This window comes from Vidua chalybeata, chromosome 11, assembly GCF_026979565.1.
Source record: "Vidua chalybeata isolate OUT-0048 chromosome 11, bVidCha1 merged haplotype, whole genome shotgun sequence".
NCBI classification, from domain to species: Eukaryota; Metazoa; Chordata; class Aves; order Passeriformes; family Viduidae; genus Vidua; species Vidua chalybeata.
In genome coordinates, this window is record NC_071540.1 from 20,083,129 (window position 1) to 20,103,163 (window position 20,035).

A 20,035-nucleotide genomic window follows, 5' to 3' on the forward strand; every position below is an offset into this window, starting at 1 on the left:
TGGAGCAGCCAAAGGTGATGAACTTTAAACAGGATGAGCTTTAAAGGCCCCTTCCAATCCAAACCATTCCAGGATTCCATGGTTCTAGGAACAGCAGCTCTTAGATTGATAGGAAGTTATGGGAAGAGCATAAAACGTGGCTAATGATACTTTACTTCCTTCTCCCCTGGAATTATTTTAATTAAAACCATTATTTTTAATTCTGAAATACACCCAGATTCTGATAATTTGATTTTATCTGTTATCAGTGCTTTGAGGCTTCGCAGCACCGTGGTATCCAAGTCTTGATCTTGTCTTATTACTCAGTCTTCCTCAGTTCCTCTCTCCTATTATCAAGTTTATTTGCAATTTAAGGTCTGCACAATGCAGGAGGCAGAGACAGGTTTGGGGCTCTGCTGCTGGAATTACTGGAGAGACTCAGAGGAGCCAAAGGAAAGCAAATGAGGAATCAAAGGGTGAAGGTGGCCCTTACCCCAAGTCCAGCAGCATTTTGGGGCCAGATGCATCCCTGGAGGCATGAAGGGCATGTGGCCACTGGGCCACGGGAAACCTTGGAATTCCAAAATCATCCAGGTTGGAAAAGGCCTCCAAGATGGGAGAGCCCAAGCTGTGATGATCAGCACACTCCTTGCAGCAAGGCAATGTGATGGTGCTGATCCTCCACCTGCTCACCTATTTTCATGGAAGTTTTCCCTCCCCAGCTCCCAGAATCCTGGCTTTCACTGCCAGGAACCCCACACTGAAATGGCAAAGGGGATAAAGGTGGAGTGAGCAGTAAAGCCTTCATCTGGGGGTGAACAGGTGACAGGAAATAACAGCTATCCACTGATCCTCCTGCTGGCTGCTCCTGTGCTGTTCCTGAAGTTCCATTTTTCAGTGCTATTCCTGAATCACGATTTATGTACTGTGCTCTTCAGGCCACTTTCTTGTGGCTGCAGCACTGCCTGGACCTGTCTGTGGAGATGATGATGAAGATGATGGCGTCCATGTCAAACTGCATTTTGCATTTTTTTCCAGCTGGTTTGTGCAGCTTTTTTCTCCCACTATTCCTTTTCATGCAGCATCACTCCACCCAGAACACCCGAGGGCTGTGGGCTGATGAACCACGAGCTCCAGGTGGGTCCCAGACCCTGGGAAAGGGCAGCCACAGACCCAGAGGTGTTTGTGTCCATTCCCAGTCTCCAGGCTGATGATTCTCCTCCACAGGTGGATTTTATTTCCCTCCAGCTGGCTCTGTACCACTCCCACCTGGCTCCCTTGCTTCTTCCCACCTTGCTGCAGCCATTCCCAGCGTGGTTGGTGCTCCATGGTTTTTACTGCCACCTCTGAGGCTCCTCAGCCACAGTTTCCACACTTTTAGTGTCACTTCTCCTGTGGCAGCTGCTCATTCACCCCTGCAATGCAGCAGGTACCATTTCCCTCTTTTCCAAGATGAGGAGTCAGCATCTCCCCTGAGCACAATCTCTGTTATTATTCACATTTTCCCCCTGTTTTGCACCTTCTCTCTCTTCCCCACAGCCAGGTTTGTGCCCTGAGCACTAAGGTGAGACTGGCAACTTTTCTGTCAGATCCTCTCCCCTTTAGCTTCCCTTCAGGAGCTCCTTCCCTTTTTTTTCTGGCTCCATAACCACTGCAATTACCTCTCTGATGATTTCCTGAATTTTCCATCTGCTCGAAATAGGCACTTGTGAGCTCTCTTCTTAATTAATGTGTTCTAAAATCATTATGTTCATCAACCAAGCCTTATCACTTCCATTTTCTTCCATAATAGTAAAATCCATTGCCCTAAGTAAAACACAGGAATTTTGATGTTCATAATTCAATAAACTCATTGCTCAGGGCAGAAGCTGCTACAAACCTGGAGTAACAACAAGGTGTGAGCAGGCTGTACTTACCCTGGCCTCACTTGTTATTAAGCTTTGCACCTCTGGCTCAAACTGGCAGCATTTCAGAGATTGCTGTTAGAAATTCTTTGGCTTCAAAACACTTTTTCTACTTCAGGCTGCATTAGGTATTTTACTAACTGTATTTTTAGCTGTGCCAGCTTTGCTTTTTTAGATATATATATATATATATATATATATATATATATATATTTATATATATATATTTATCTCTCTCTCTCTATATATATATATATAATCATTATGCAGTATTTTAGTAAATGTCTGTATAAACAATAGTCTGACTCAGATAATAAAACTGACAACTACTTGTGAAGATGGTACCAACAGATAATTTTACTGAATTTGTCACATTGGAGAAACAAGTTCCCTCTGTGGTACTTAGCACACACACCACAGCCCAAAGATAACAGAATCTGCCAAGTAAAAAGCCTATCAGATCTTTTAGTTCTGCATTTGGATAAATTTGGTAACAAGGGCAGTTATTGCATCCAGGGAGGAAACAAAGCCCTGCTCAGACTCAGGGAAATGCTTCTGCTTTCTGTGCTGCCCAACACACAGTCTTAGTTACAGCTTAAAGTTGAGAGCTATAAAAAAAGAGATTTTTTCTGTCCCCAGCCTGCACTGATCTAGGTGAGAAAAAGGCACAAAGGGTTCACCTCTCACCACCAGCGATGAGGTGACTCCTACACAAGGGTCTAAAGTTTCCTACACAAGGAATCCAAAGGAAGGAATTCCTCTCTGTGAGGGAGGTGAGGCCCTGGCACAGGTGCCCACAGCAGCTGTGACACCCTGGAAGTGTCCAAGGCCAGGCTGGACAGGGCTTGGAGCCACCTGAGATGGTGGAAGATGTCCCTGCCATGGCAGGGGTGGCGCTGGATGAGCTTTCAGGTTCCTCCAACCCAACCCATTCCAGGCTTCCAGGATATTTCAAGGCCAAGGAGCACACACAGCTGTGTCCCTTGGCAGAAGATGGGGGGCAGGGGAGGTCCAGCCAAATCCAGAGGGGCAGCAGCAGGAAGGGAACACATGGGCAGGTGCTCAGCACTGCCAACGTGTCCCCACACGCTGACAGGAGCTGCCTGGAATCACCTGAGCCATTTTTCACTGCATGTGGAGCTCCTTTTTGCTGGGACTCTTTGCAGGCAGGCTCCAGGAAATGCAGCGAACAGTGTGAGGAAGAGGAAGGACTTGTCCTGCCTCACCAAGAACCCCAGGGAGGTGAACATGTTACTGCTGCCTCTGGGTCTTGCAGGACTTGCATCTTCAGGAATCCCTTTAGCAGCCACTTTAACAAAGACTGAAAAGCTTTGCTTGATTTTTGGAAAAATAGGTTATTTCTATCCACTCATCTTCCTAATAGAGAGTAACAATCATGGAATGCTTTGGGTGGGAAAAGACCTCAAAACTCACCTAGTTCCAGCCCCCATGAGAAGAGTCAAACAGTGGTGGGCTTGGCAGGGCCAGGTTAATGGCACCTGGTGGCCCTAAGGCTCCAATCTTAAATCCTCCCTGAACCTATAAAGTTGCAGCCTGGGAGAACTGTCCCTGTGTGTCCTGCACGTGCAGTGTCACAACCCTGCGAGTTCAGGGGTGACTGAGCTGCTGATTCCTGGGATTCCCTGGCTCTGAGATGCCAAATATAGAAGCAGTGATTCCCTCTGGAGGTGCATGTGATGCCAGGCCCTCCTGAGCAGCAGTGACACCCACTGCTGGTGGCTTTGCACGTGACCCCACTCCAAACCCATGTAAATCAAGAGAGATGACAGATTATTAAAATCATTTCAAGGGAGAAGAAAAGGCTGCACTAAATAAGGAATAAATGTAATAAAAAATGAGCAAAAGCAGGCAGGGAGAACAGAGCCAGCACGTAGGGACAGACAGATGCAGGCTGGGAGCAGGATGCTGGATTCCCTTTGGAGAAACATTAGTGTCGGGACTCCCAGCAGGCTCCCTGCCAAGGGGGATAATTAAGCTAAATAAAAATACACACCAAGAGCAGCTCCACAAATGAGGATAATTTAATTACCACATTCGATAGAGCAGACCCACTTCCCATGAGTTTTCCATTGTGACCAGAGAGGAGACAATAGCAGCAGAATGTGCTGGAGAAAGGAAGAGTGGAGTGCTAAAACGAGGGTTTCTATGAGGGGCTGCATAATAAACACCAGCCCAGCTCTCCATAATTGGGTCATAATCTTGCCATAAAATTCAATCAAGGCAACAGCTTGTGAATATCCAAAAAATCAATGCAACCATATGAGAAATGATTGCAGTTGGAACCCTGGAATTTATTTCAATGCTCACTCCACGGTGGTGGGAAGGAACAGTGGAATCACAGGGAAGCAGGTGCTGCAAACACCTCTGAGGGAAGAGCTCCTCTGCCTCAAATCCAGAGGAAACACAAACAGTGTCAGAGAATCCCAAAATCACAGAGTATTTAGGGCTGAGAGTTCTAGAGCTCATCCAGTGCAATCCCTTGGCAAGGCAGGGTCACCTGGAGCAGGTGACAAAGGTGACACACACAGCAGGTAAGCTACAGTTCAGTTACTGCTACCCCTTTTTTGATTTTTGGAAAAAGAGATTATTTCTATACACTCATTTCCTAGAACAGAATCACAGAATCCTGGAATGGTTTGGGTAGGAAGGGACCTGAAAGTCCATCCAGTGCCACCCCTGCCATGGCAGGGACACCTTCCACCACCCCAGGCTGCTCCAAGCCCTGTCCAGCCTGGCCTTGGGCACTGCCAGGGATCCAGGGGCAGCCCCAGCTGCTCTGGGCACCCTGTGCCAGAGCCTCAGCACCCTGGCAGGGAGGAATTCCTCCCCAACATCCCATCCATCCCTGCCCTCAGGCAGTGGAAGCCATTCCCTGTGTCCTGTCCCTCCATCCCTTGGGAAATGAACCAGTTGTTAAACTGCCAGGTCTCACCTGGAATCCCAGCCCGGTTTAGTTGCACTGAGCTGTATTTACAGCCCTGGGGCTGCAGCTGTGCTTTGTTCATTAGTGCTGGAATGCAGTGGGAGCAGAGCCCCCAAAGAGCTTGACCCACTGCTGATGCACCTCTAAAGTGCTCTGTTAAGTGAGAGAGAATGGAAATATTTCCCCTCCCCTCCTCTCTCCAGTGAAAACACTCCGTGGACAGCACAGGCTCATCTCCTCTGGAAGGAATGGGGCGAGTGTGTCCACTCAATTATTCAAACCAGCTGAGTAATTGCAGCCCTGTCAGCTCAGGAAACATCTCTGCCTCTCCAGGCTGCTGCACAAACCCAGTTCTGGGCAGGCAGTCCCAGCAGCTCTTGTTCCTTCTTGATTTATTTCCACACTCTCCCTGTCAGAGCCCCTGGTGAGGGATGAGGCTGCGTGTCCCTGATTTGCTGCAGGGAGGGAGGGAAGGAGGGAGGTGAGGACACCTTGGGAGCGTTTTTGGAGGTGGCAGGGCTCTTTGTGGCCTCTGCTGGCTGCTGACTGCATAAATCCTTATGGGAATCTCTCAGGGCACAGTGAGTGCCAGAGATAAATATTACAATAGCAGGCTTAGAGGAAAATGGATTCAGACAGCCAGGAGAGCCCGAGGAAGGAGCAGGATTGGGCACAAAGTCCTCCTGTTAAACACCCTCAGGAGAAGCTCTCTTAGCTGGGGTAGGAGACTGGAAGGTGACCAGTCTGCCCTCCAGAGATTCCAGCAGCACACAGCACTGGTTGTTTCTTCCCTGGCCCCAAAACTCCCACTCCAAGGCACAGCTGCTCAGCAGCCCTGTTTGAGTGTGCTGCACTCAGCCCTGTCCTGCCCAAAAATTGGTGTTTTCCTCCTCCCCGAGGGGCTGCAGGACACAGAACAGGAACAACCAGGCTGACAAGTCCATGTGCACACCCAGCTCACCTGACCACCTGAAAACAAGGTTTTTGTTCCTTCTCCAGAGAAAAAGCCAGCAGGACAGCCATTATTTCCCAGCGTGGCTTTCTGGGACAGTTTTTAAGCAGATTTCAAGAACCAGCAGATAACTTTTGAACAGTGACATTGCTGAGTTTTCATGGCACCCCATGAAGTGGCTCACCTTAACGGGTACTTCTCACCAGGGTCCCTGCCCAGGTGGAAGAGCAGGGGCAGGTGAGTGTGCTCCTCCTGGGTGTGTGTGGTCACTCCAGCCACGCTCTGGCCAGGACAGAAATCGATGCCCTGCAGGAAAAAAGGAGAGAGGTCACCAAAGGTGATGCAGGGCAGGCAGCAAAAACTTGACTTGATGCCACTTCCTCCAGCAAAACACCAACAAACCTCAGGATTATTTTAAACCAAGAGTCCACTTCAATCTCCAAAACACATTCTGAGCTGGTGGGGTAAAATAAGGTGAGCAAGTGGTGTTGCACTGACACAGGAGCTGAAGCAAAGCCGTGTATTCTTGTCTTATAAAAATATAATCCCAATAAAATATTCATTAAAATGAAATGGCAGAGGAAAAGACAAAGAGGTGGAAGCATTTAATCATAAAAATCCTGCACGTGGAAAGGATTTTCTGGCTGGTTTTCCTGGCTTTGGAAGGCCCTAGGAAGAGGGGATTGCTTGACACTTCTGATCAAAACCAAAACCCCAGGAGAGACATCCTTGAGAGGCAGCAGGCACCTGAAAACTCCCCTGGCAGCACCTGAGGGATCAGTTTCTCTGAGAAATGAAGCAACACTGGTTAATTTTATAAAAACTGATGTGTTTCCAATTTGATTCAATATTGAGTGACTCTCCTGGGTATGACAGTGGGGATGGGAGTACTGCAGGAAGGGGAGACGTTCCCACATTCCTGTCTCTGACCATCTGTGGGGGCACAAGGTGGCATTCTCCCTGCAGCAGCAGGGCACAGCTACTGGGAATGTCCTGGGGAAGCAGCTGGGAGCAGCGAGGGGTTAAATGCTCACTGGGCACCAGAGCTGCCAGCTCCATCTGCCCCCCTGCCCTGCCAGCCCTGATTTGCCAGCTGGGAGCTCCCTAATCCCTGGCCTGCGGCCTCCAGAGCCCATTTAAACCCCAGCAAGAGCCAAAAATGCAAAAGCACTCATTTCCCTGGGCAGGCAATAAAGCAGGGCCCCCCAGCCCAGCCCAGCCCAGGCAGGCCCAGCCCCAAATGGACTTGTTAAAGCTGGGTTTTACAATTCCAGCTCCCACGCTGTTCCTCACAATCCCAAAGTGCCCCGAGACACGGACAGAGACATGGAGAGCAGGTAAATGGGAATGGTTCAATGGAAGTGGGAAAGCAGCTGTAGCATTTGCTTATAAAACAAACTGAAAAGGCTCTCTACAGATGTTGGTAGGATTTGATTGGCAAACAATTTTCTAAAAATATCCTGTGTTTTTAATGGACAGCTGGTCAGTGGAGCAGTTAATATTCTGCTTTTCAATAAAGCAAGAAGTTTAGAAGCCCATGAAATCCCATTTATCTGCACAGGGCTATAGATTCCTGAATCACTGACTGGAAAAATAAGGGAGTTGCTCGATAGGTTGGAGTGGCCCTACCAATAAATGGACTTTAAATGGATACAAAACTGATTGACCTTCCCAGCCTGTGATGCCACAGGCCTCTGAAACACACAGGGAAAAGAGATTTTTGTGGGTTTTTTCCCCCACAAAAGGACCGGGTAATGAAAAGGTATCAAAGCCTCCATAACATCCAAATTATAATTTGGATGCAAATCAAACAAGCAATTTAATTAAGAGCCTGCTAATTGGTACAATGCTCCTCGGCTGCAAATGCTTCAGTGTGAAAGATTTTCATCTCTTGGGTGTTTGTTTAGACATTGCTCTGTTTCTATTTTATCTTGTGTTTCCCAGGAAATCCTTGTAGCCCAGACTCCAAAACACAATCCCAAAGATTCCCAGGAAAGAAAATGCTGGGACAATTTGCCTGATGCCACCAGCCCAAAGTCACCTGTCATTCTAATTTAAGCACTCAGTGCCCTCTTGAAAAGCAGTCCAGTGGAGAAAAGTCAAATAAATAAATTGGTAAGTAAATAAAACCCCAATAATACCATTTTAGGACATTTCTAAGGCATACCAACTTTATCCCTGCAAATAAAATTGAATATTGCTATTTTTATGTACTCTGTGAGTCAATATTCAACCTGCAGAGAGAGCTTCAAAGATTTTCTATCTATTCATCAACAAATTAGTAAAAAATATATATAAATATATAGAATTCAGTATTATTTATTTTGTATGGGTAGGTTTGGTGATGTTTGGAGCTGGAGAAGCCTGTCCTACCCAGGAGGATAACACCACCCAATCCCACTCTCCTGTTATCCTGCTTATTGTCAGACTGTTCATAGCAATATGCAGGGATCAATAATTTAAGCAGATTCCTAATTTGTGTCCCTGCTCCCTACCCAAGGTAATGGGTGGAGTGCCCATCCCTGCAGGTGCTCAGGGAAGGACTGGATGTGGCTCAGAGCTCACACCTGGGCACTGGTCCCAGGTTGGACTCCATGACCCTGGAGGGCTTTTCCAGCCTGGAAACTTGCTCACTGATCAAACACAGCACAGAGGCCACTCCCTGTGTTTCAGCAAACTCTTGGAGCTTTTCTCCTGCATCACAAAAGCCTGAAAGCCAAACCAGAAGCTCCTGTCCAGAGCATCTCCTGCCTTCTAAAGAAGCCCATCAAGAGCAGCTCAGCTCACTGCTCTTACAGCGTTTTGTACCACCACAGAAACCTGTTTGCTGCAGGAGAGAGTCCAACAATCCTTTCCTTCCATTATTCAGATTAAAGCATGACATTCCTTGCCCACCAGGTGAGCCTTGCAGCGACCACCATCCCTGTCCTTGTCAGCACTCACACAGCCCCGGCTGGTTTTCCATCCCTGCGATGCAGCAGCCTTTGGTTGCACAGCTTTAATTTCCAGAGCAAATGGCCCACAGATGCTGTGTCAATATAGACATGAGACAAACACAGCCGGTTGCCAGTTTGGGCTCCCTGCCAAGAGATGGAATCACCACTTGTGTTAACGGGAGCCCTCTGGCAATTCCTCAGCCTGGCTCCAGCCCAGCCGCTCAGGCTGGCAGGAGCAGGAGCCACCCCAGCCCAGCTCTGCCTCCTGCTCCGGTCTCCTCGCTGCCCCAGCACCGCCCAGGGCACCAAAAGCAGCTGAATACTGCAAGGAGAAAAGTGCAGCTGTCAATTAAAGCCTGGAATGTCTCTTGCTGCTTGCCACAGCACAGGTAAACGATGCCCTTGACCTCCCGGCCATTCCCGGTGAAATCCTCCTTGGGATGAGCGAGGGGGGTGCCAGGCTTCAACCCCATGCACCCAAAATTGCTTCTGATGTGTTAAGAGGTTGGAAGAGCCCCCAGAGATGGGCAGCCCTGGAGATGATGGGCAGCCCTTGTGGATGGGCAGCCCTGGGGATGATGGGCATCCCCAGGGATGATGGGCAGCCCCCAGAGATGATGGGCAGCCCCAGAGATGATGGGCAGCCCTTGTGGATGGGCAGCCCCAGAGATGATGGGCAGCCCCAGAGATGTTGGGCAGCCCCAGAGATGATGGGCAGCCCCAGAGATGTTGGGCAGCCCCAGAGATGTTGGGCAGCCCCAGAGATGATGGGCAGCCCCAGAGATGATGGGCAGCCCCAGAGATGATGGGCAGCCCTTGTGGATGGGCAGCCCCTGGGGATGATGGGCAGCCTGGGGATGATGGGCAGCCCCAGGGATGATGGGCAGCCCTGGGGATGATGGGCAGCCCTTGTGGATGGGCAGCCCTTGTGGATGGGCAGCCCCTGGGGATGATGGGCAGCCCCCTGCATGGGCAGCACAGCGAGCTCCGATCGATGCCTGGTTCATATGCTCAGGGGACCAAAATCAAATATCATTATTTGTGAGGTTCTACTTGACTTCACATCCCCGGCGCAGAAAAGGCTTTATCGATCCCTTCACGTGCAGGAGAAGGGCAATCACAGAGCCTGACTGGAATAACCCCTTTGGCATTTCGCATTAAAACAATAGCGGCTGCAGGAGGCGCCTCCACGCAGCCTTTAAAGCCACAGGAGTGCTCCAGGAATCCCACTGAAGGCTCCGAACAAGCTCACAGCACAAAGGTTGATGTTATCAGCCCCTCTCCCACAACCAAAGGGCGTTTTCCACGTTTTTTCCCTCATTATTTTTCCCCCTTCTTGCACCAGTGCTCTTGGGAGGTCCAAGGGCTGTTTTGTGCTGGATGCTTTTGGTGGGAGGCAGAGAAAAGGAAATTTCCTTTCTCCTGCTACCTCCCATTCCTGCCTCCTCTACGCAGCACTAAATTAAGAAATTGCTGAGGACTTGCTGCCTACTCTGGTAAATTTATAGAAAACACCAATTTTTTTACCCTTTCCGACCCCTACTTGGAAAAAACCCCAGCATTTGACAGGTGACTGCCAGTAAAAGTCGTGTGTTTTCACTGTCCAAGAGGGATCTCCCCAGGTTTATCCTCAGTTCTCCCTTTGCTCCTGCACACGTGGCAATTTTCATCACTGCTGATTTTTGCTACAAGGAAAAAAAGGTGAACAGCAATGGAAAAGCTTGATATCCACCAGTCCTGGAGCAGCAGGGACTCAGCCCGTGTGCAGGAGGGAGATTTTTCTGCCTTTATCAAACTGTTTAAAAATACAAACACATTTTTCAAGTCAGGCTTCCTTTCATCTCCCTCTGTCCCATTTATCACCTCCTGAATGTCAGAGATGTCAAATTATGTAAACATGAGCCACCTATATAGATAGAAGGCAGGTAAACAGCTCCAAATAAGCCTCCTGTGCAATCCTGAGGGAAAATGTCCCACAAAATGCTTACTCCCACTTGATTCTGTGGAGTGAGCCTTCCCTTTATGCCTTCAAGAGACCACCCCCTCAAGAATCAAGAAATCCAGTTAATCCAGCAGAAAAGGCAGCATCAAGGTATCCTCCAGCACTGAGAGAGACTACAAGACTTCCTGACAGGAGTCAGACTAGGGAAAAAAAAAAATGCTTGGGGGTTAAAAAATAAACAAACAAAAGCTGGGAAGAACAGAAGAGCACAATTCATCAGTGTGTCAGATGACAAGCCCTAATCCCAGGCCATAAGGCAGAGGATGCAGACCAGTAAGGGCATGCTGCTGTCATGGGACTGGAGGATGACAGCAAACCTGTGTGCTGCCTGCATGGGATGTTTCCAGAGTCAATATTCCGAGTGCCAGATGGAGAGGAGCCTTCAGAGCCCTGTTCTGCTTTGCTAGGCTGTGCTTTCTGCAGGCTGCGTCTCCCTGGTACATTTTTATTTGTGTGTACATCCTTTATTACTGAACCAACTCACACCCCAGTCAAACACAGCTTTCCAGGTGAGGGGCCACATCCTCCCTCACCATCCTGGTCATCCCAAACAGGCCCAGGACAGGCACCAGCTCCCCATTTTCCAGTATCAGCATGAAAATGGGGTTCTGGCTGCTTTAATGAGATAATCCCACCTGAAAGTCGAACAAAAATGTGGATGAAACCCAGGGCAAGTTTACTGTATCAGTGCTTTTCCACACAGTCAATTACCAAGGGAACTCTGAAAGTGAAATGAGGGCTGGCTAAACCCTGTCTGTAAAAACCATGAAATATTCCCCTACCCATAAAACAAACCTCTCCAAAATGTGCAGGCAGCTGTTTTGCCACATCTGGCCAACCTAAGCTCTCTTTCCAATGGATGACAGGGAAACTACATATTCCAGGTCTGGGTGGGGACCTTCACACAGAGAGTTTCATATCTGCAAGTCTCACTGGATTCACAATGAGGAAAGACCTCTAAAGATCATACAATTAACAAATCCTCATTAGCTGGAGCTCTACTGGGATGGCAAGCCAACCTTATTGAACAAACAGCCAACAGTCAGAATTCCAAATGCCACAGATGTGCATGGATTTATAGTTGTTTTTCAAATGGAATTAGCAAACAAAGTGGCCTTTTTGATTCCAGAGTCCAATATCAACACAGCTGGGAAGCCCAGTCACTGAAAGAGGGAACTGTGCTGTAAGGTGAGCTTAGAAACTCCTCCAGCAGGGCTGGGAGCTGTGGAGCTGCCCTGCATTCTGATTTATTTCTATTTTTAAACTTGCGAGGTTTGTAATTAATGGCTCGAAGACATGAGGAGAATTGGAACAAATCTCAGCCTCAGCTTCCTCTGCGTGTTGTTAATGGCTGCTCTGGCCACTAATGTGCTCCAATTTTCCCCACATCCAGCTCATGTGATCCAAGCTGCAGGAAAGAGAGTGGATTTGTAATCGTCTCTCTGATGTACAGGATAATTGCTGACTTTTATCAGACAGCAGTTAAACAAAGACTTGGAAAGAAATAAATATTCCTTAATTGCAGCACTGCCACTGCTCACAGTGGGAGAGCCTCTGGAAGGAGTAGCTGGTCCCCATTATCACTGTTCCACACTCAGACATGTAGGAATGAGTTGAGTTCCATGCAGGGGTTTATTTATTTGCCAACTGGAAGTGTGGGTATGTGCTTTTATCACCACAGAGAGCAAGAATTCCTGTGGGAATTTGCTACCCCTACACCCAAACACACACACAGAGGAGCTCCCAGTTCTTCCCACCCAAGGAAAACCCTCCACGGGTGATAAACAGCTTTTAACTCACACACATGACAAATAAATGATCTCATTTTATCTGTGTGGAATTAGCACTGAGACAGAGCATAAAAACCATTTCTAGAGCCAACTTTCCTTTCCTGCTTGCTCCCTGTAAAACAAGCTTTGACTCCTGAAGCACTGCAGTCTGAAAAAAAGACAAACACACTTTTACAGCCCTGAATGGAAATGACTCCCTTGGAGCTGACACTTCCTTCTACCCCCAGGACATCCCAGTGAAAGAATCCCTGCACTTTTATATCCACAAATGTCACCAGCACTTAGTTCTGCACCTGTGATGCCTTGAGGACCTTCCATAAGTTAAAAAAAAAAAAAAAAAAAAAAAAGCAAGAAAAAAATAAATCATACAAACAATCCCTCCCCAAGCCCAGGCTGCTGTCAGGATTGCTGAGAGCTGGGCCTCAATGCTCTGGGTTCCTGTCTGAAGGGATCTGCAGCATGGCACACGTGTGAAGCTGCCACTCAGCAAATGCCCCAGAGTTTAGGGCCAAGAAAGACACAAAAAGTAAAGGAAATAATAGTGCTTAACATCTAACTGTGAGGAGATCAGCCAGGAGATAAATAAAATAAATAAAGTGTTGGACACAGTGTGATGTGGGCTCACACAAGTGCTGATAACAGATGAAACACGTTTATTTCACTGTTTTCAAGCACTGCTGTATTTTCCACTGTGCCTTTCCTACAGCTTTCCTTTTAAACCATCACAAACCCAACAAACTCATCCCAGTTCCATTTCAGTAGTTCAAAATAGGGGTTTTGTGCCAGGAATTGTGAGACTCGTGGGCAGTGTGACATCAGGCTCCAGACTTTCCCAGAATATCCTGAGTTGGAAGGGACCCACAGGGATCAGGGAGTCCAACCAGAGGTGAACATCTAAAAGCTCCAAACTCAGCAGGGAAGGTTTAATATTAAGGGGGATTAAGAGCTGACTAAAGGGAGCATCCCTCAGAACAACCTGGAATTTGCTCATTTTCCTCTCTTTGTCCCTAATTTCAGGAGGGGGGTGTCCAGTCCCCTCAGTTTTTTTTAGGAGCACAGAATTATTTAGGTTGGAATATCCTCTAAGACCATCGAGTCCAGCTGTTCCCCCAGCACTGCCAAGGCCACCACTGACCCATGTCCCCAAATGCCACATCCATATGGCTGTTAAACAGGGGGACAGGGACTCCACCACCTCCCTGGGCAGCTGTGCCAGGGCTGGACAGCCCTTTTGGGGCAGAAATATTCCTGATACCCGACAGAAACCTGCCCAGCAGCTCAGGTAGCTCTGAGGAGCCTGAAGCATGGTGACATCCCCCAGTTTACAGGGTGTCTGTCCCCAGGATCCCAGTGACTCCAGGTCCCTGTGCCATTACCTTGCCGTGCTCCTCCCAGGAGTTGCTCCAGGTCCAGTAGTGAGCTTTGTAAAGCCCAGCTCTCACTGCCATCAGCTCGTTGCCACGATAATAGAAAATGGGCCTGGAAGGAGAGCAGAGCTGCATGAGAAACACCAACAGCCTGGGCCCAGCCCCCTGATAAGGGCCACAAACCCCTTAATGGCATCCCACTTCCCATGTGGATATCAGGCAGGAACAGGCTGCCTCCTAATAGTCTCCTCTGCAAGGTTTTCAATTAACATTTCTTAAAGTGTTCATCAAGTTGAGAGCTCACACGGTGCAAGAATGAAACATTATCCAGCTTGGCTGCCAGTGATTGTTAATCCTTGAACTCTCAGCCCCTGGGATTTCCTCTGGAGCGTGGCGGTTCCAGCGTCAAACGGCTCTCAAGTGCCTGCCTGGGAGGGAAAAGGGGGATTCACGGGCTCTGGGATGCTCAGGCTCCTCTGCCCAGCTCCACAGCTCTGCCATGGAGCTGGCAGTGCCACAGGGGCAGGGTGGAGCTGGCAGTGCCACACGGGCAGGGTGGCCAGGAGGACACCAGATGCCGGCGTGCTCTGGATGACATCTCTGAGAAACTCCACATGGAAAAACCTGGCAGCCAGACACGCTGTGGTTTTAATTCCTCTCCATTTCCCCCCCACCCCAAACCTCACTTTGCAGCATGTAAACACGCTGCTAAAGCTGCACTTGCTCCCAGAGGTTTCCCTAATTAATAATTCATCCAGGAAATGCATCGCACTCGCTGCATCTGTGCTGCTCCCTGGGCATCCCAGCAACACTCCTGTTGGTTTTCCCAACAAAACACTCCTGGTTTTTTTGAGGGAACAGCACAAAATTTTACTGGAAGGGACTATCTGGAGGAGAGGGGGTTGATTTGTTGGTGCAGCTCCTCTCTCCAGCTCTTTTGGGCTGCTGACAGGACAGGAGGGTGAAGCTGTTTGTCATTGTCAGGGGGAACCTTTGTCTTGCCTTCTCAGATGCCACTCCAAACACAACTCACTCTGGCAATGCCACCTGGAAAAACCCGTCCCTAAATGCAAGGTGAAATTTAAATATCCCTGGGTGAATGACAGGAGTGGCCTCAGAGCTCTTGTAACAATGAGCCTCCCTCCTTTGTCACCAAGAGCTGCCACCAGGAACAAAGGGGAAACAACTTTGTCACCAGGAACAAAGGGAAAAACAACTTGGTCCCCAGGAATATAGGGAAGCTGCTCCCAGAAAAGCCCATTCCTGTATCCTTAACACACCTGGAAGTGAAATAAAGGCAGCAAGAGAGAGCTGCCAAAGTGCAGCACCTGATCTAAACCAGTGCCATCAACAAAACCTCCCAAAAATATTCCACACAACGCTCCAGTCTCCTTTTCCTTGCTATCAACAGCCAATATCAGTTATTATGTGCCTTCCTGACTGAAGGTTTTAGGTTTTTCCTTTTAAAAAAATAATTTTTCTGTTTTGAAGGAGGATTCCAGCTTGTACTCAGTATTTTGATAGAAATTATTTCTTCCCCTGCCCCCCCTGCCCATTCACTCTTTCCTTTTTAAGCTTAAAAAACCACAAAAACTGCATCTCTTGGAAAGTTTCTGGGGGGCTGTGAAAACTTTGTCCTAGTCATGTCTAGAAGAAAAAAAAAAAAAAAAAAAGGAAAGAAAAAAAGAAGGAAAAAAAGCCACAATGTGCTTTGAGGGACTGATATTGTAACACAAGCAAGGGGTTGGTGAGTGCACTTAAATTCCCTTTCAAAACAACAAAGAAACTTCCCAAACTTCCAGAAGATGGGCCAGGCTGTGTTTGAGGAACCTGCAGGGCTCCTGTCAGGTAACACTCAGGTGTGCTCCTTGCTTAAGCGGCACAAAAGGAATTTCACAGCACAAAGGCTCTCATCCAACAAGGAAAAGAGCTCCAAAAATGTTTTCCAAGCGTAAGTTTCCTTATGATTGTAGTCAGATTTCCCAGGCTGCCAAAATTCCTCACCAAAATCCCAACTCCAAGACCTCTCCTGACCTCTGACACTTCCAATAAAATATTTGTTGGCAGGATTTGCTGTCAGACCTTGGTGCCTGTGCCCAAGAGCTGACAGCACATAAAGATTCCAGGTCTTCCACCCAAATCTATCCCTGCAGAAGCTCTCCAGGACCTTGGGAAGAGGATTTTCCTGCTGTTTCCAGGTCCTCTGCAGCAGCACAGCCTTCACCTCCCAGTTCTGCAGCAGGACAAGGACCCAGCACACTCTGGGCAGCTTTTGCCGTGATAAATAATGGATTCTCCCCCAGCCAGGCTCCAGTTCTCAGGCTTTTATCTCCCCTCCTGCCATATGTTGTTCCAGGGATCCCTGCTAACCCTGTGACATTTTCATCTGTCCCCAGACTCCACTGTATGGCAACATGCCACATGTCAGGAATTCCCACCTCAGCTTGTTCCAGCGGAGCAGTGGGAAGCTCTGCTGCTGCACACATTCAGCTTCCATTAAATACTTGTGAGCTGGTGTTAAAAAAAAAAAAAAAACAGCCCCAAATCTGGCATCCCTTCAGGCAGGAGCAGGGCTGGCAGCTCTGGGATAATCACTGACCTGTCAATTAGCTTGCCCTGCAGGATGACAGGTAAAAGGTCGATGCCATCAATCTGTCTGTCACTGGGAGGCTGCAGACCCGCCAGGGAGAGGCTGGTGCTGAACAGATCCATCACACTGCCCAGCTGATGGCTGACCTGCAACCAAAAAAAATCAACAGAAACACATTTGCAAAGAGCCCTTCAGGAAAATCTGTATGGAAACAGGTTCCCTCCAAAGCTCCCTGAAAAGCTCTCCCTTCACACTGCTGCAGTCACCAGTGAACTCCTCTGAAAACAATAAAGCAAAGGAAACAATCCTAATTGCTCCATTTCCAGGGAGACTTTGCATTTTGATTTTTTTTTCCATTTTCCTCTCCCTCTCCTCACTGCTGTGTATCCCTTTTCCAGGAGTGTGTTGTCACAGGGCTCAACTTAATTTAGCAAATTCCAGCTCATTTGTGGATTGAAAAATCAGCACTTACACCAAGGGAAAAAAAAAGTCCTTGATTTGTTCCCTTCTCCAGGTCATCTCTGGAGTCCAGAATACCCTGAGAGAGTTCCCAGAAAGCACAGGGATAGATGGATAATAACAAAAAGAGCCTGATGACTTCATCTGCAAACCATTTCCAACAATTCAAGAACTGTAAAGTTGTGGTATTTTTAGTTCATATTTTAATAAGGGAGAAAAACATCTGGGTTTGGCTTCAATGGAGATGTGCAAGGGGTTTTTTTTTTTTTCCCCTCCTTCCTTACTTGGAAGCCATACTCATCTCTATGCTCTTAATTATTTATATTTTAAAACCCTACAAAGTCTGTTCTGCCTGATTCTTTGTGAGTCTTTGCTCCCTCCCCGTTGTTGCAGGGTGTTTAATTAGTCAGTGACACACTCAGTTAAAGCAGATGCTGCCAGATCAGGAGCACCAGGATGCACCAGCACAAGATGTGACAGGAAAAGAGCATTTTCAGCCACAGCACTTGTTGGGAAACAAGAAACCATTGGATACAACCCCACAGCTGTGAGTACCAAAGCACTTTCTGACTAAAATCCAAGTCCAATCCCAACAGAACAATGTTGGGACTATCAAAGACCTTTTACCTCTGATTCCTTCTACTCACAAACAGACCCCCAGCCTCTAAGCTGACACAAATTATTTAAATGCAACAAATGATGACACAATAAATGAATTTTTATGAGATGCTGGCTCGAAAATAAAGGGAAAAAAAGGGATACTAAACCTTGTATTAAGAGGCTGGGCTGAACAAAGTGAACACAAAGGAAGAATTAAGAAATTAAAAAAAAAAAAAAAGAACTGGAGAAAGCAACATGCAGGGGCCTAATTACAAGTTTAACATTACAATATCACATTACTTGATTACAGTCATTTAAATTTTTAATGGCTTTCATTCATCAGGAGGTGTTGGCAGGAACACATCTTATTAAAGCTGCATGCAAGAATCCTGCCACAATTCCTTGGGAGGAAACAAAGTGCAAAGCTTGAAGCACAAGAGGAAACCTGGCTGTGGAAATCCTTGGGAAAGCAGCTGGATCAGCTGGCCACGACCAACAGGTCCTGGGCCCTCAGTTCAGGATTCATCCATGGCCAGAGCCTGGAAAGGTCCTGCTCAGCCTGGCCTTGGGGGCAGGCACAAAGGGAGATGTTCCCAGAGAAACTCTGGTTGCCCCAGCTCTGGAAGTGCTCAAGGCCAGCTTGGATGGGGTTTGGAGTACATTTATTCTTTATTTTAGTGTAGGCTTTTCCTCTCCTTAAAATGATTTTAATCATGCAGTCCCACCTCCTGGCTCAGGCAGGGCCATCCCAGAGCACACGATGGTGTCCAGGCAGTTCTGGGATGTCCCCTGAGGGAACTGCACACCCCCTCTGGGCACAGAGGAAAGCTCTGCCCCATGTCCAGGTGCAACTCCCTGGGATCAGTCCCTGCCCATCCCTTCTGTGCCATGGCTGGGCCCTGGGAGCAGAGCCTGGGTCCTGTCCTGTCCCCTCCCTGCAGAGGGACATGGCCAAGGTCCCTCTGAGCCCTGTCCTGTCCCCTCCCTGCACAGGGACATGGCTGAGATCCCCCTGAGCCCTGTCCTGTCCCCTCCCTGCAGAGGGACATGGCCAAGGTCCCTCTGAGCCCTGTCCCTGCACAGGGACATGGCCAAGGTCCCCCTGAGCCCTGTCCCTGCACAAGGACACAGCCAAGGTCCCCCTGAGCCCTGTCCCTGCACAAGGACACAGCCAAGGTCCCCCTGAGCCCTGTCCCTGCACAAGGACACAGCCAAGGTCCCCCTGAGCCCTGTCCTGTCCCCTCCCTGCAGAGGGACATGGCCAAGGTCCCCCTGAGCCCTGTCCCTGCACAGGGACACAGCCAAGGTCCCTCTGAGACCTGTCCTGTCCCCTCCCTGCACAGGGACACAGCCAATGTCCCTCTGAGCCCTGGCCCTGCACAGGGACATGGCTGAGATTCCTCTGAGCCCTGTCCTGTCCCCTCCCTGCACAGGGACATGGCCAAGGTCCCCCTGACCCCTGTCCCTGCACAAGGACATGGCCAAGGTCCCCCTGAGCCCTGTCCTGTCCCCTCTCTGCACAGGGACATGGCCAAGGTCCCCCTGAGCCCTGTCCTGTCCCCTCCCTGCACAGGGACATGGCCAAGGTCCCCCTGAGCCCTGTCCCTGCACAAGGACATGGCCAAGGTCCCCCTGAGCCCTGTCCCTGCACAAGGACACAGCCAAGGTCCCCCTGAGCCCTGTCCCTGCACAAGGACACAGCCAAGGTCCCCCTGAGCCCTGTCCCTGCACAGGGACATGGCCAAGGTCCCCCTGAGCCCTGTCCCTGCACAAGGACACAGCCAAGGTCCCCCTGAGCCTGTCCCCAGGGCTGAAGCTGAGGCCATGAGCAGCTCCCAGCCCTGGGGGCTCCTCCCCGGGCTCATTCCCACCTGCAGAGCTGCAGAAGGAGCAGCTCCAACCCCTCCTGCTCCCCCCAGCCAGCCCAGGAGCCAGCCCCTGCCTGAGCCCTTTTGTAATCAGAGCTCTCACAATTTCTCCATCTAATCCAAAAATCACTTTTCCTGTTGTGGCTCCGTCCCAGCGCCTCAATCTTTTGATAAGAGGCAATCGCTGACCCCGGGCTCGTGCCTTTAATGTCACCTCATTTATCCAGAGCATGGGGACAATCCTGGGGGGCCACCACACTCCCCTTGTCCTGGCCCTTATTAACCAGCACCAGATGTAGATGACTCTCTTTAATCATCCAATTACGTTTCTGGTCTCAGACAACATTTTTGCCGCGAAGCAGAGAAAACTTCTTAAGGAAATTAAATGCCCATGCCACAGCCACTTGGATTTATCTGTGCTCTGCAGCACCACATTGAAGAAGGAAAAAGGGAAAAAAAAAAAAAAGGTTAATGTTTATATACAACTTTGAAGTATTTTCAGAGAAAAAATAAAAAAATTACCATTTTTCTCCTGTCAACAGGGCTCTTTCATTCTAGTTGCCTTTCCCTTTTATTTATTTCTTTTTTTTTTTTTCCAAGAAAAGAAAAAGAAAAATCCAGAGAGGGCAACAGCCCAGAGAAAA

The 20,035-nt window shown here is 48.7% G+C and overlaps 1 protein-coding gene across 3 annotated transcripts in view; it reads right to left on the minus strand.

The window, feature by feature from the left end:
* The window catches only part of GALNS (galactosamine (N-acetyl)-6-sulfatase), a 43,733-nt gene that overhangs the window by 9,373 nt on the left and 14,325 nt on the right, over positions 1-20,035 (minus strand). For 2 of the 3 annotated variants that reach the window (XM_053952443.1, XM_053952444.1), the window contains exons 10-12: positions 16,474-16,610; positions 13,884-13,986; positions 5,964-6,085 (exon numbers count right to left, since the gene is read on the minus strand). In XM_053952443.1, coding sequence (XP_053808418.1) covers positions 5,964-6,085; positions 13,884-13,986; positions 16,474-16,610 — 362 coding nt within the window. Of the gene's footprint in view, positions 1-1,640; positions 1,786-5,963; positions 6,086-13,883; positions 13,987-16,473; positions 16,611-20,035 lie in introns of all 3 variants that reach the window. The other variant, XR_008432783.1, reaches the window with a different exon arrangement.